The sequence below is a fragment of the Thamnophis elegans genome, chromosome 15 (assembly GCF_009769535.1).
Source record: "Thamnophis elegans isolate rThaEle1 chromosome 15, rThaEle1.pri, whole genome shotgun sequence".
NCBI classification, from domain to species: domain Eukaryota; kingdom Metazoa; phylum Chordata; class Lepidosauria; order Squamata; family Colubridae; genus Thamnophis; species Thamnophis elegans.
In genome coordinates this window covers 38,679,116-38,693,980 of record NC_045555.1, presented here as the reverse complement: position 1 = coordinate 38,693,980, position 14,865 = coordinate 38,679,116, and the positions used below count along the sequence as shown (strand labels likewise).

The following is a 14,865-nucleotide window of genomic DNA, read 5'->3' as shown; positions in this document are numbered from 1 at the left end:
TGCAGTGTATGCATGAGCCGAGGTGGCGCAGTGGTTAAATGCAGGACTGCAGGCTACTTCAGCTGACTGCAGTTCAGCAGTTCGTCTGTTCAAATCTCACCGGCTCAGGGTTGACTCAGCCTTCCATCCTTCCGAGGTGGGTAAAATGAGGACCCGGATTGTTGTTGGGGGCAATATGCTGACTCTGTAAACCGCTTAGAGAGGGCTGAAAGCCCTATGAAGCGGTATATAAGTCTAACTGCTATTGCTATTGCTATAAGTCCTCAATGGAAGGCCGGTTGGTAGTAATTATTTTTTTCTGCAGTTCTGATTATCCTCTGAAGTCTGAGTCTGTCCTTGGTTGCAAAACCAAATGGGACAGTTATAGAGTTGCAGATGACAGACTCTACAGCAGGGGGTGTCAAAACTCAAGACCTGTGGGTCAGTTGCCAACTGTCTGAATTTTGTTCACGAGACCATCCATAGGGATGCTGCAATGGTCGTAAGTGTGAAAAATAGTTCCGTCACTTTTTTCCCCATGTGTTGTAACTCCGGTCACTAAATGAACTGCTTTCAGTGCCGTTGTGACTTCGAACGGCCACTGAATAAACTCTTGGAACTGGAGGACTGTGTAACTGAATATTTAGGAAATAACTAAGCTGTGGTGTAGAAAGCACCAGCAGGGTTCCAGGGTCAGCCCCGGGTTGGAAAGCAGAGCACATCACTCAGGATCCATTGAATACAGGTAGTCCTCAACTTATAACAGTTCATTTAGTGACCGTTCCAAGTTAACTGACAAAAAAAATGACTTATGACCGTCATTCACAGTTACAACTGTTGAAAGAAATGTCCTTCTGGGTTCAGCTCCAAGTGGGGGAAAAGACACTGGAGACATGGAGGCTGCTTGGAAAGATGGTTTATTGTTGGACGAGTCCACATGGCTTGAGCCCTGAACAGAAAAGGGGATCACATGCTTCAATGTTGGTGGAGAAGAAGAGAAGGCTGAAGGAGGGGCTTGCTAGGCTTTTTATATACTGTTCAGTCCCACCTCTCTGTTTCCTGTTCCTGTGTCAGAAATGTATTCTGATTGGTTGTCAGACTCCCATGGTGCCATGCAGGGGGCTACTCTCTAGGCTGTGATGAGTTCTCAGATGCCTTGTGGTCAGTTGAATAATATCCCTTCCCCCTACAGCTGCAGTGAGGAGAGGTCTTTGTTATGTAAAGTGGGCTAGCCTGGCCATCTTAATGGCCCATTAGCTGGGGTGGTCAAGAAGCTACAGATAACTATTCTGTCTTTTAAAACATGTTTCTTTTCACATCCAGAGAATATTCTGCCTTTTCAATATTTCCTAGGATATTTCATTTTTCTGGGAGAGGGCTGGATGATAACTTCCCACACAACCTTTGCAGCATCCCCAGGATCCTGCGCTCAAAATTCAGCCGCTTGGCCAAATGTGGTTCACATTTGTGACGGTCGCTGCTGTGGATCCCATGGTCGTGTAGATCCCCTTTTGCAACCTTCTGACAAGCAAAGTCAAGGGGGAAGGCAGATTCAATCAACAACTGCGGCAAGGAAGGCTGTAAAACGGGGAAAGCAGCACCCGCATAACAAAGGTCTAACTTAAATCACATAACGTTTTGGGCTCAGTGGCGGTCGCAAGCCGGAAGCTGCGGCCTGGCGCGCGCCTCTACCCATTTCCCTATCTCTACGGTTTTTTATGCTTCCCCCCCCCCCCCGGCTCCTTCGGTTTCCTTGACTCCCTTTGTTTGCGACACCGCCTGGCCCGCGCCGTAAAGTAAAAGTAGGGAGATTTGGAGGGAAAACGACAGGCGGGAAAGCCGGGCGCCTACGCGCTGAGGAGAAAGAGGCGGCGAGGCCGCATTGGCGCGTGCGCACAAGCGACTCCGAGTCTGTGTCGCGGGAAAGCGATGGGTTTGCTGGAGTTGTGCCGGGAGGCCTTCGGGGCGGGCGACCTGTACCAGGTGCTGGGCGTGAGGCCTGAGGCGTCGGCCAATGAGATCCGCCGGGGCTACCACAGGGTCTCCCTCCGGGTGCATCCGGACCGCGCTGAGCCGGCGGATAAGGAGCGCTCCACCCGGCATTTCCAGGTAAGAGCCCAGCTCCCTCCCGGGCCGGTTTATTTTCCCATTGGGCCCCTGGACCCGCGCGGAGAAGGCTGGAGTGGGGGGGGGGACGACTAGCAGGGGGATGGGAGACCACCAGGAAACCCCAGACTGGGAAGTTAAACAAGGCAAAGAAAGAGGAAGAAAGGGAGAATAAAAGAGAGAGAAAGAGGTGAAAGAAAGAGAAAGAAAGAAAGAAAGAAAGTGAATTTATGACCACAATTGAGACTAGCAGGGGATGGGAGACCACCAGGAAACCCCAGACTGGAAAGTTAAACAAGACAGAGAGAAGAGGAAGAAAGGGAGAATAAGAGAGAAAGAGGTGAAAGAAACAAAGAAAGAAACAAAGAAAGAAAGAGAACTTATGACCACAATTGAGACTAGCAGGGGATGGGAGACCACCAGGAAACCCCAGACTGGGAAGTTAAACAAGGCAGAGAGAAAGAGGAAGAAAGGAGAATAAAAGAGAGAGAAAGAAAGAGACGAAAGAAAGAGAAAGAAAAAAGAAACTTATGACCACAATTGATACTAGCAGGGGATGGGAGACCACCAGGAAACCCTAGACTGGGAAGTTAAACAAGGCAAAGAAAGAGGAAGAAAGGAAGAATAAAAGAGAGAGAAAGGTGAAAGAGAAAGAAAGAAAGAAAGAAAGAAAGAAAGAAGAAAGAAGAAAGAAGAAAGTGAACTTATGACCACAATTGATACTAGCAGGGGATGGGAGACCACCAGAAACCCCAGACTGGGAAGTTAAACAAGGCAAAGAAAGAGGAAAAAAGGAGAATAAAAGAGAGAGAAAGAAAGAGACGAAAGAAAGAAAACCTATGACCACAATTGATACTAGCAGGGGGATGGGAGACCACCAGGAAACCCCAGACTGGGAAGTTAAACAAGACAGAGAGAAAGAGGAAGAAAGGGAGAATAAAAGAGAAAGAAATGAAAGAAAGAGAAAGAAAGAAAAGAACGAATGAAAGTGAACTTATGACGACAATTGAGCCCACAATTGAGACTAGCAGGGGATGGGAGACCACCAGGAAACCCCAGACTGGGAAGTTAAACAAGACAGAGAGAAAGAGGAAGAAAGGGAGAATAAAAGAAAAGAAATGAAAGAAAGAGAAAGAAAGAAAGAACGAATGAAAGTGAACTTATGACGACAATTGAGCCCACAATTGAGACTAGCAGGGGATGGAGACCACCAGGAAACCCCAGACTGGGAAGTTAAACAAGACAGAGAGAAAGGAAGAAAGGGAGAATAAAGAGAGAAAGAGACGAAAGAAAGAGAAAGAAAGAACGAAAGTGAACTTATGACCACAATTGAGCCCACAATTGAGACTAGCAGGGGATAGATGGCCACCAGGAAATCCCAGACTGGAAGTTAATCCAAACAGATGTTCGTGCGCGCACACACACAGACACACCCTTGGAAGAAGCAAGGGCAGATTGTTTTGAAGAAAGCCGCAGAAGAAAGGCTTCACTTGGTCGGTCCCCTGAAGTTGAACTCCGGGGAAAACTCTTTTAAGAGGTGACACAGCCTTTCTTAATCTCAATGAAAGCTAACTTGGAACGGACCTGGTGGTTGTTAAGCCAAGGAGACTGGATTGGAAAGTTAACACTCCTTCTTCCCCTTCTGTGCTGAGGACATTTGGAAAAAAGGCAGGTGTAAAATACAAGAAAACCCATGTATGTTAGCCAGGGCAACGGTACTACAAAACCCAATAATTCCCTCACCACTGTCAAACTATTCACCAAGGCTGCATTACTATTACTATTAGTCTTCTCATCGTTGCTATCACCAATCTCCTCCCACTTATGGCTGTAGGACTATAACTTTGTTGCTTGTATCCTTATGACTGATATTGATATTGTTTCTTGATTGCTTATTTGTACCCTATGACTATCATTAAGTGTTGTACATTGACGAATGTATCTTGTCTTTTATGTACACTGAAAACATAGGCACCAAAGAAAATTCCTTGTGTGTCCAATCACACTTGGCCAGTAAAGAATTCTATTCTATTCCATTCCATTCTATTTTCTATTCTATTCTATTCTCTGTTCCCGTGATGGCAAACCTATGGCCCGTGCAGAAGCCTCTCTGTGGGCACACGCACTGGCCAGCTGGTGTTTGGGTTTCCAGCACATGCATGCGCACCAGCCAGCTGGTCTTCACAGGTACCAAAGCGCCAGAAAACAGCCAAAAAACTGCCTTAAAACTGGCCCAGAAACAGGCTTTAAAATGCCCCCAAAATAGGCTTGCATGTGTCGGCCAGCTGATGTTCAGGTTTCCGGTACTCCGCCATGTGCAACAACCAGATGGCCGGCGCACATGCATGTGCTGAAAACCCGAAGACCAGCAGGCCAGCACATGCATGCCAACTGGTTTTCGTGTTTCTGGAGCTCCAGCACAACATTCATGCACACGCATTCTGGTTTAGGCACTCAGTGCTGAAAAGGTTCACCGTCACTGCTTCTATTCTCTGTCTGTTCTCTATTCTATACTATTCTCTGGTCTATTTTAGTTATCTTTTCTATTCTATTCTATATTGGCCAGGGATTGTTAAAAGGCCATACTGGGTGACCTTCCCGTACCTTAACCTGAGCAGAGAAAACTAGCAAGTGGAAATGTTTCCAGTCATTGCATCTTAGGTGGTAGCCAGAAAGAGGACACCCATGACAAATATAAGGGAGAGAATATAAATACTGGAAGTGTAAGCTAGTGTGGCAACAAGCCTGGTTGAGATTCTGGAGGGGCTCACTATAAACTTTTAATGACATTCTCTGGCTAGCTTTTGGCTTTGTGTCGATCCAAGGTTGTGACATAAAAGAGGTGGGCAGAAGCATCCCAGATGATGCTCAGATTTGTGGTGGGATATTCTCAGACCCATAAAAGCTGCCTTATTTGAATGAAATAGGAAGCATGTCATTTCATTTTATTATTTAGTTTGTCAAACATGTAAACGATAACAGGTATGTATAACCATAAATATGAACACAGTAAATGGGTATGGATTAATGGAGACACAGTAGGAGAGGGACGGTAGGCACACTGGTGCGCTTATGCACGCTGTGGTTTTTGCCTGTCAATTCCACGAGTTAATTTTAAAGACAAAAGTTTTGGTAACTTGGCTTGCATCCTGTTTTGGACTTCTTATTAGTATATTCTTATTAGTATTGGTACCTCTGATTAAGAACTATTGTGCTATAATGATACACAGGGCTCTACCTCTCTACCTCTCAATCAAAACTAAATGTGGCCATTTATGCCTCCTAACACTCCCCACCCCCAATAAGAAGCAAGGGGAAACATATATTGACCTCACCGGGAACGTTTCGTAAGATTCTTAGAGTGGCCTGGCCTATCTAATTACAGGACAGTCCTCAACCTACAGCAGTTTGTTTAGTGACCATTCCAAGTTACAATGGCACTGAAAAATGTGACTTACGATTGGTTTTTCATAGTTACACCCCTATGGTCCTGTGATAAAAATTCAGGTGGTTGGCAACTGGTTCACATTTATGATAGTTGCTGTGTCCCGAGGTTACGTCATCCCCTTTTACGACTTTCGGACCAGCGAAATCAGTGGAGGGAGCCAGATTCACTTAACAAGCGAATGCCAACTTACCAACTGCAGTGATTCGCTTAAAAACAGTGACCAGAAAGGTCATAAAATGGAGCAAAACTCACTTAACAAATGTTTTACTGAACAGAAATTTTGGGCTCGACTGTCATCATAAGCCAGAATATTACTATTCTGTGGTTTTGAGGGTTTGGCTTTAAATTTGTAGTCTGCTTAGAGTTGAACGAAGCAGCATAAATGTGCTTGCGGTAAATAAATTGTTATTTTTATAAAAAGCTTTTACATCTAAAGAGCAAATCATCCATATATTTTGAAGAGTCAATTGTTTTGTTTTAAAAAGAGTTTAAAAGTTATTACTTTAAATTCTGCTTACTTAGAGCGGACACAATTACAAATTGATAAGTCAGCAGTAGATTTATTATAAAAAGAATGATGATAATGTAACATTATTTATTATTTATTTATTTATTGAATTTATATTGCCGCCTATTCACCCATAGCGACTCAAGGCGCCATACAGAATAAAAATCACATTTAAAACAATAAAAACTAACAAAAAGAATCAAATAAATTAATATAGTACTATATAACAAAATCACCTCCCATCCCCCGCCCCGGCAAGAGCAGATCACATGAGCCATTTAATGGGCTCCATCCCGCTATGGGTACCCAGGCCCACTGGCAGAACCAGGTCTTTAGAATCTTCCAGAAGAGTATTAGAGTGGGGGCCATGCTAATCTCTGGGGTAGTGATGTTCCTGCGAGAGGGAGCCACCACGGAGAAGGCCCTAAAATAGGCCCTTTGGAAGAGGGAAAGGGAAGGGAGCAGGCCATTTTGAATTACTGAGGTTTGTCTGTATTCTCCTAGATCCTGGGCAAGGTGTATGCAGTACTAAGTGATGAGGAACAGCGGGCGCTGTATGATCAACAAGGGATCGTGGATGAGGAATCAACAGTGTTGACTCAAGATTGTAACTGGGAAGAATATTGGAGGTTGCTGTTTAAAAAAGTAGGTTTTTTTACTGTATATGAACTGTATAATTGAATTGCCAGAATTAGTATTTCCAGGATAACTTTTTTTATATATTATTGTGTAGGTTTTGATACTACATCATTTTAACATAGACTTTTATCATAGCTAAAGCCAGTTGCCAAGGTTCTTTTTTTTAATCATTACTTGGGCAGCAAACAAACTTAATAAAGAAGGCTTAGTTATAATTAAAGAGAAGCAGTTCTGATCATTCTGGAATTTATATAAACGGCAGAGATTATTAATTTTTAAATCCATTTTTGCTAAAATACAAGTAGCTTATACTTTTTTTACTCTGAACCCTAAAAATCCTGAAGTTATTAATGAACGGGGGCCTTGCATGTGAATCTCCCAGACTTATAACTCTAGAATCTCCAAATAGAACAGGAAAATGTTCAGCTCAAAGCTCTCAGGAGCTGCTGCCAACCAGTGATTACACTGCTGAACTAGAGCCAGCCGTGTGCAGCAGCTGCCAAAAAAGCCAACACAGTTCTAGGCTGCATAAACAGAGGGATAGAATCAAGATCCCGTGAAGTGTTAATACCACTTTATAATGCCTTGGTAAGGTCACACTTGGAATACTGCATTCAGTTTTGGTTGCCATGATGTAGAAAAGATGTGGAGACTCTAGAAAGAGTGCAGAGAAGAGCAACAAAGATGATCAGGGGATTGGAGACTAAAACATATGAAGAACGGTTGCAGGAACTGGGTATGTCTAGTTTAATGAAAAGAAGGCCTAGGGGAGACATGATAGCAGTGTTCCAATATCTCAGGGGTTGCCACAAAGAAGAGGGAGTCAACCTATTCTCCAAAGCACCTGAGGGCAGGACAAGAAGCAGTGGGTGGAAACTAATCAAGAAGGGAAGCAACCTAGAACTAAGGAGAAATTTCCTGACAGTTAGAACAATTAACCAGTGCAACAACTTGCCTCCAGAGGTTTTGAATGCTCCAACACTGGAAGTTTGTAAGATGATGTTGGATAATCATTTCTCTGAAATGGTGTAGGGTTTCCTGCCTAGGCAGGGAGTTGGACTAGAAGACCTCCAAGGTCTGTTATTATTATATTCATTACATTACATTACATTACATTATATTAATTGCTGATTTTACTTAAATTGAAACTGTCTTCTCTGTTTCTAGACTCGGCATACAGAATATCTTCTTAGGTCGTAAAGATTTGGTTTGGATGAGCTTGAATGATTGGAAAAGAAAAAACCTCTTTAAATAACAGTGAATGTAGAAAGTATTTCTAACTTGAGCTTGTTTAAAAAAAAGTTTTAATTTTTTTTAATCCATTAGATAACTGTAAAAAATATTAAAGATTTTGAAAAGAAATACAAACATTCCACGGAAGAGCTGGAGGATATTAAAGCCGCATATGAAGACTTTGAAGGTGACATGGACAAAATCATGGAGTCTGTGCTATGTGTTGATTATACAGATGAACCAAGAATAAGAGAGTTATTCAACATGCTATCGATTCTGGAGAACTTCCATCTTATAAATCTTTTGTAAATGAGTCTAAGAGAAAGATAAATGCAAGAAAAAGGAAGGTATTTAACTGTTGATAAGATTTATTAATAAAGCTTGTAACACTAATATAATTCTAAATATATCAGTGTGTACAGCATAGGTCATTTATCTTTATATTATAATCCTCATGTTTTTTAGATCAAGGTAGAATTGTTGGAAGTGACTCATTCCCTTATCTTTTTATTATCTTACATTCTAGTGATATTTTAGAAAAATTTTCTAAAGCTGTGAACATAATCTAAAGTTATAATCAATGACATGTACAGATATACCTATGTGTTTATTTGAAGATTACTAAAACAGTTATTAAGGTTTTGGACTTATTCCCTGGGGATTTGCTTTACCGTAAGTTCATGTGCGGCTTTGGCCAGTTTGACTCAAAGAATGGTTGCTGAGGGAATATTTCCTTAAATGCTAAATAAATTGCAGTTGGTTGATTCCGGTTAGGAAAGAAATGAATAGTTCGTTTCAGTATTGTTTTGCTGTTTCAGGCAGAAAAGGAGGCAAAGAGGCAGAAGAAGCCAGAGAACAAATGGGACTTGGTGAAGGAGATGATGATCTGAAAGTATTAATTCAAGTAAGGTTATGAAAAGACGCTTAAAGATCATGGGGAAAAATCATTTCCAACTGATTAAAGAGTTCATAAAATGTCAAAATGAAATTTAGTCCACAGGGACTCACATTGGGACAAAGAATTTGCTTCTTGATAGTGGAATAGCATATAGAGTTGGAAGGGACCTTTGAGGTCTTCTAGTCCAACCCCCTGCCTAGACAGGAAACTCTATACCATTTTAGACAAATGGATATCCAACATCATCTTACAAACTTCCAGTGTTGGAGCATTCACAACTTCTGGAGACAAGTTGTTCCACTGATTAATTGTTCTCACTGTCAGAAATTTCTCCTCCGTTCTAAGTTGCTTCTCTCCTTGATTAGTTTCCACCCATTGCTTTTTCCACCCATTGCTAGTATATGGTAGAGGTTCTGAATTGAAATGTAATTTTCCTATACAGAACACAGCAATATCTCCTGGGAGTCTGTTTTTGATCTTTGTAGCATATTTCATTAACAGGCATCTTGGTAACAAGTAGCTCATGGATGTTTATCATTTTTAAACAGTAGTTTTGAGTCTTCCAGCAATCTTATTTTAGATCTGCATATTTTAAATGCTTTTAACGTTGATGCTATTGTACAGTTTCTGAATTATTTTGATAAAATGTACTCGTGTAATGACCCCAATCTCTTCAATGAACTTTGTCATTAAGCAAAATGGTAGCAAAGCAAATCCGTGACTGAGAAAGCTACTGCAAAATTGCTGGTTGCTGCTGACTCATTCAGATAAAAGTTCTCTAGTGCAGGCCTGTCAAACTGGTGGTCCGCACAGGCCACACCCACCCTGGCTCCGCAGAGGCAAAAAAACATCGCGATACATCGCAATACGACCTGCAACGTGAGCAGGTTTGACACGCCTGCTCTAATGCATTATGCCAGCACTACTCTCATTCAGAGTATATTCTCAGGTGAAAAAATGTAGTGTTAAGTGTGTGCATTACTAAGAATTTTGTTTACTACCATTTATTGCCATATTTACAAATGGCCACTACCTGAGGTAGTTGCTAAATGAGGAGAAACTGTAATGCTTTTTTTTTAATAACAGAAGCTAATATTTTGCTTTTTTAACCAACTTTTTTTATTCCATTCAACAGAGTAGAATGGGTAATAGAAAAAAGGAAATGGAAGATTTTGTGGCCCAGATGGAAGCAAAGTATGCAAACAAATCCAAAAAAGGAGGAAAGAAAGCAACCGCTAAAAAATGACTGGTATTATAAATGATCCTCATTTATCCCTAATTTGCAGCACACTTTCAGCAAATAATTCATGTGAAAGAAACACAGGATTTTAGATACAATTAGCAAACTTCCAGCAAAAGAGCTGTGAATGTTTTAGAGGAGCAGCTTTTCTGCACACAGAAAACCTGATCAAAAACTTACTATTTCTGTAAAATAACATTGTTCACCTGTTAAGTTGAATGTAAAGCCTTTAAAATTAAAAAAAAGAGCAAATTGTTAAACTTAAATGTCTTTTCAGAAGTGTATCAGAAACACTGTAAGTCAAGCTTGGAGATATTTGGAAACACTTAGAAATGATTGTTAAGTTAACTTTCCAGATACAGTAGGTAAACTATTAATCAGGACAGTGCCTTGATTCCAAAATGATGATCGTCCGTAGGCATACATAAGGATTCTATATTTTAAACATTTCTAACAACTCTACAAGTAATTTTAACAGTTGATGTGCATACATAAGGCCTCTACATTTTTGTTGTGGCCTCCCAGCAGACTTGGACATTGAGGAACTTGGGGAGGAACTTGGGCCAGTCCTGGAGTCTGGGGAAGGCTCTGATGTGCTCTGCGTCGGAGACAGAGAGGGGGACAGGGCCGTCCAACATTTTATCAGCTGCCTTCAGAGCTGGAGATGAGCGGGGAAAGGGAACATCTGGAGCCTGTTCCAGATGTGCGTATGCGCAGAGCTGTCAAGAGGAGTGAACAACTAAGGAACAGGGATCGCCTCGGAAGTAAAGGCACAGGTGGACCCTGAATGGCCCGTCCCATAGGAATAAATAGGAGCAAAAGGAGAGTGGTGTTTGCAGGAGACAGTTAAGTTCACATATTATTGTGAAGAGTTACTTATCTGAGTTCCTGCCTCACAAAGGCTCTTTGCCAGATATTTTCGGCCTGGCAACTATCCAAGAACTCATAAGGTCTGTTTTTAAAAGGCTTATTGCTGGGGCTTTTCTGGATGTGAATGCCAGGAATTCACATTAACCAAATAAAAAGGGGTTCTTTTCGGGACAAGGAGTCTGTTTTGTGAGTCTGTTAAGCCTGTGTCAGAACAATTTTAAACTTTCTTAACAACTCTTGCAAGTAATTTTAACGGTGCTGCATGAACTAAAATCTTTACTGGTATTAAATGCAGTGAGATTGAAATCTTGAAGAGAGAGTTTCTTAAAAGCAATTAATATGCACTCGTATCAATGTTTGTGAGGGCTTGAATTCTCTGGATATGTCTGATCTAAAGAATGGTGGGAATCAATCTTTGAGTGTCTTATCTCTCAAATTTCACTCTGGAAGAGACACTGGCTGTGGCAAAACCCATATCCAATCAGTTTGACAGGCTCACCAAGACTGGCCGGGATGGGGAAAGTATTAGTTACCTTTCTAATATCTCTTCCAATATCTCATAACTATGATGGCGGAGCCATATTTGCTGGCATGCGAGCTGTTAGCTCTGGTGCACATGTGTGTCCTAGCCAGCTGATTTTTGGCATTCCGGAGGGCCTGGGAAGGCCATTTTTGCTCTCTCCAAACCACACAAAGAACACAAAGTGAAGAGGCGAGGTTGGAGGGGGGGGGAAAGGGAGGGGGGAACATGCGCCATACACCCCACATGCCCTTACCTAATGGCAGCTCCTGCAATGCTAGCTACCGCACCCCTTTTCTCACGCTAACGGCCACTAAAAAAGAGTGCCAGACCCAGCAATGCGCAACACAGCCGCAATCATGAGATTACGCACACCTACTGCACCTCAAAAAAAAGGCCTTCCCAAAAATAAGGCCAAGCGCTTATTTTAGGGGTAAAAAAGAAAATAAGACCCTGTCTTATTTTTGGGAAAACACGGCAGTACTTAAGGCTTTTATTGATTTTTGTTATGATTTTTGGTTATTGTCTGGTATTGTTTTGTGCTTTTTAACTGTAAGCTGCTCAGTCACATATGTGAGCGGCTATATAATTTTATCAAATAAATAAATTTCTGAGTGACCCTGAGCCAGCGGTTTTCAGCCTACCCTGTTACACAGGATTTGCCTTGAAGTTAAAACTACACAGCATACTTACCAACCTTGAGCTTTTTGGTGGGGAAAAAAATAGAATTAAAAGTTTAAAAGTATTCCGCAAATTCATTTTTCCATTTCCAATTTCTGCCATTTTTGAATCCAGGAGGTAGACCCAACCCTGATATTTAATTTCAACTCAAATATAGCATAGAAAATGTTTTTATTTGCATACAAAATAATCTCCATTTTACAACTTAATACGACCCTTTCTCTATCTTGTTTCTTTTACATCGCTCGCATAGGATAAGGGAAAATGCAAAGTTACCTTTATTTTATACATAGCTTCAGCAGTTAATGGCTTACTAGTTAGTCTTTGTTGAATTATATTAAAATTATGTTAGACATTAAACACAATATTCAGGCTTCCTGTGTTTTTATCTATTTCTAAATTAATAGTTCACCGGGCTTATCTCCTACAAAAGATAGAAAGTGTCCTGTCTTCCCAACGAAAAAACCCTAAACTGTTAAATCTGAGTACATGGTGGAAAAGTTTCTTAAAAGTTTTCATCCAAATTTTTCATTTACTTAAAAAGGATATTATATACTGACTACTTTTGAAGAATACACAACTAAAGCCGTGCTTTACAATCTTAGCCAAAGTTAGCATCGTTAAAAAGTGATTAAACGTGTATGAATTTAATTGGGAAATAATGGTAGCCTGCATTTAAATACATAAATGAATTCATATATACTGTGTTTAGTCCTGGTCACCTTTCAAATACCAACTTTCTTCCAAATACGTGAACTAGCAATGATAACTTTCAAGTGTTTAAACATTTAGGGAAACTACTGGAGGTGCAGGCCAAGCAATAATTGACTTTAATACCACTATAAATAATATTGCTAAACATATTGCTATTAAGTATCAGCAACTAGCAAGTCCACTGCATTCTTCAGCCAGACGTTTTTGTAAAGGAACGTATCAACAACATGATAGTGGAGTTCCACAGGACACAAACTTTTAGTACTCCATAAAAAAAAAAAAGAGGGTGACAGTTTCTGCTGGCACAAAATTCTCACGCAGCCTCGTAGTCTTTGGCAGTTGTTATACAAAATAAGACTTTTCTAAAGAAAAAAAAATTCAAATTCTTCTGTAAACGGATTTGATATTGCTGTTGTCGAATACTGCTTCTAAAAGCTTCAGTAGAGTCTCCCTCCTCTTGGAGATGGAAGGCTTACAATCCCTGTTTATTTCGTGATCCAGCTCGGCTGTGAGTTCCTACAGAACCATATAACTGAAGACCTACTAAGCAAGAATGGAATAAGGCTTGAAAGTAAATTTACAATTCCAGTCTACTTTGTTACCTGTAAAAAAACCATCATCATTGCCTGCAAGACATCGAGACAATAAGCCTGTTGCACATTCTTCAAGCATGCACCTTTGGCACAAGGGCACTGTTCTGACCCAGCTCCCCAAACAGGACAAGCCCTTTAAAGTTAACTCAGATTCCTTTATTTGAAGCGCCAGCAGCCCCGGCAAAATGTTTCTCTCTCAATGCAGGCTAAGAAGTCCGTCCAGCCAGGAGATGAATAGTTGTCTGCTACATCTATTCATCTCCACCCCCTGCTTTTTATCCCGGAGCTAGGGTGGGGCTTCGCTAGCAGCAGTGGCTGTTCCTTCCCAAGGATCGGCCCACGGATTTCCACTGCTCTTCTCTCCTCTGCCTTCTGTGCATCCACACATCAGACACTGGACCCAGCGGTTCCACCACAAAACGGGGACGACAAAATCGCGGTCGACAAAAGCGCACATTTGACATCATCACAGCGCGACGAAAACATCGCGCTGTGATCGAAAAATGTAAAAATAAAGCGAAAACCTTACCCTAACCCCCCCAAACCTAACCCTAACCCTTAACCTAAGCCTAAATCTAACCCTAAACCTAACCCTTAACCTAACGCTAAACCTAACGCTAACCTTTAACGTAATGCTAAACGTAACCCTAACGCTCTAAACCTAACCCTAACCCTTAACCCTAAACCTAACCCTTACCTTTATGTGAATCGGCTTGCTTTAATTTTATTTTTATTTCAATTTTTAATTTTTTTTGTCGCGCTGTGATGACGTCAAATGCGCGCTTTCGTCGATCGCGCTTTTGTGGACCGCGGTTTTGACGGGTCACGGGACCCAGCTGTTCCTCTTCCTCATCAGCTACCTCCAGACCTGGGGCTGTTGAGTCTTCATTTGAGGGCTGACGGATAGCCCAGGCTCCTCTCTCTCTGACAACTCCACTCCCTCTTTCCCCCCTCAGAGCTCTCAGGTTGCCTTGATGTTGACCCTGACCCATGCTGCCGCCTCCTGATTTGGCTGCTGGAGGGACAGGAATATCTTGTGTGAACCAATTTTCTCTGCAAAACTACACGGTTGCGTTGTGCCCAGAATTAAAACCAGAACTAGTTGTGATTGAATAAGAATCGTATCAGTTATTAAGGTTCCAGAGACTGAGCCAAATCTAGCCGTAGTTTTATTCTTACGTGGCAAAAAAAAAAACATTTACAATTTGTCTTTTTTTAAATCACTGTGACACAATCTGGCGGCTCCCCTCTTTTGTTAAACTTGATTGAATAAAACTGAATGGGAACAAACCCTGGAATGTATCCTGAACCAAGATTTAAAATGTTATCCCGGCTTAAGAAATAAAACTTTAGGCAAAAACGACAAAACACATTTCAAAAAAAGACGCCAAATATTTTTATGGCTTGCAACCAAAACAGGTGATGTACATTTTCAA

The 14,865-nt window shown here is 41.4% G+C and overlaps 2 protein-coding genes across 2 annotated transcripts in view; one reads left to right on the top strand and one right to left on the bottom strand.

Moving 5' to 3' along the window:
• Positions 1–1,741: 1,741 nt before the first annotated feature.
• DNAJC9 (DnaJ heat shock protein family (Hsp40) member C9) lies at positions 1,742–10,399 on the top strand. Its single transcript, XM_032231618.1, is given in 6 exon segments — positions 1,742–2,088; positions 6,546–6,686; positions 8,007–8,157; positions 8,160–8,270; positions 8,741–8,817; positions 9,947–10,399. Coding segments are annotated over 6 exon segments (771 nt in total). The 5' UTR covers positions 1,742–1,908; the 3' UTR covers positions 10,058–10,399.
• Positions 10,400–12,514: 2,115 nt separating this feature from the next.
• FAM149B1 (family with sequence similarity 149 member B1) overlaps positions 12,515–14,865 on the bottom strand; it is a 31,167-nt gene continuing 28,816 nt past the window's right edge. The window contains 1 exon segment of the mRNA XM_032231676.1: positions 12,515–13,379. Coding sequence (XP_032087567.1) covers positions 13,309–13,379 — 71 coding nt within the window. The 3' untranslated portion in view covers positions 12,515–13,308.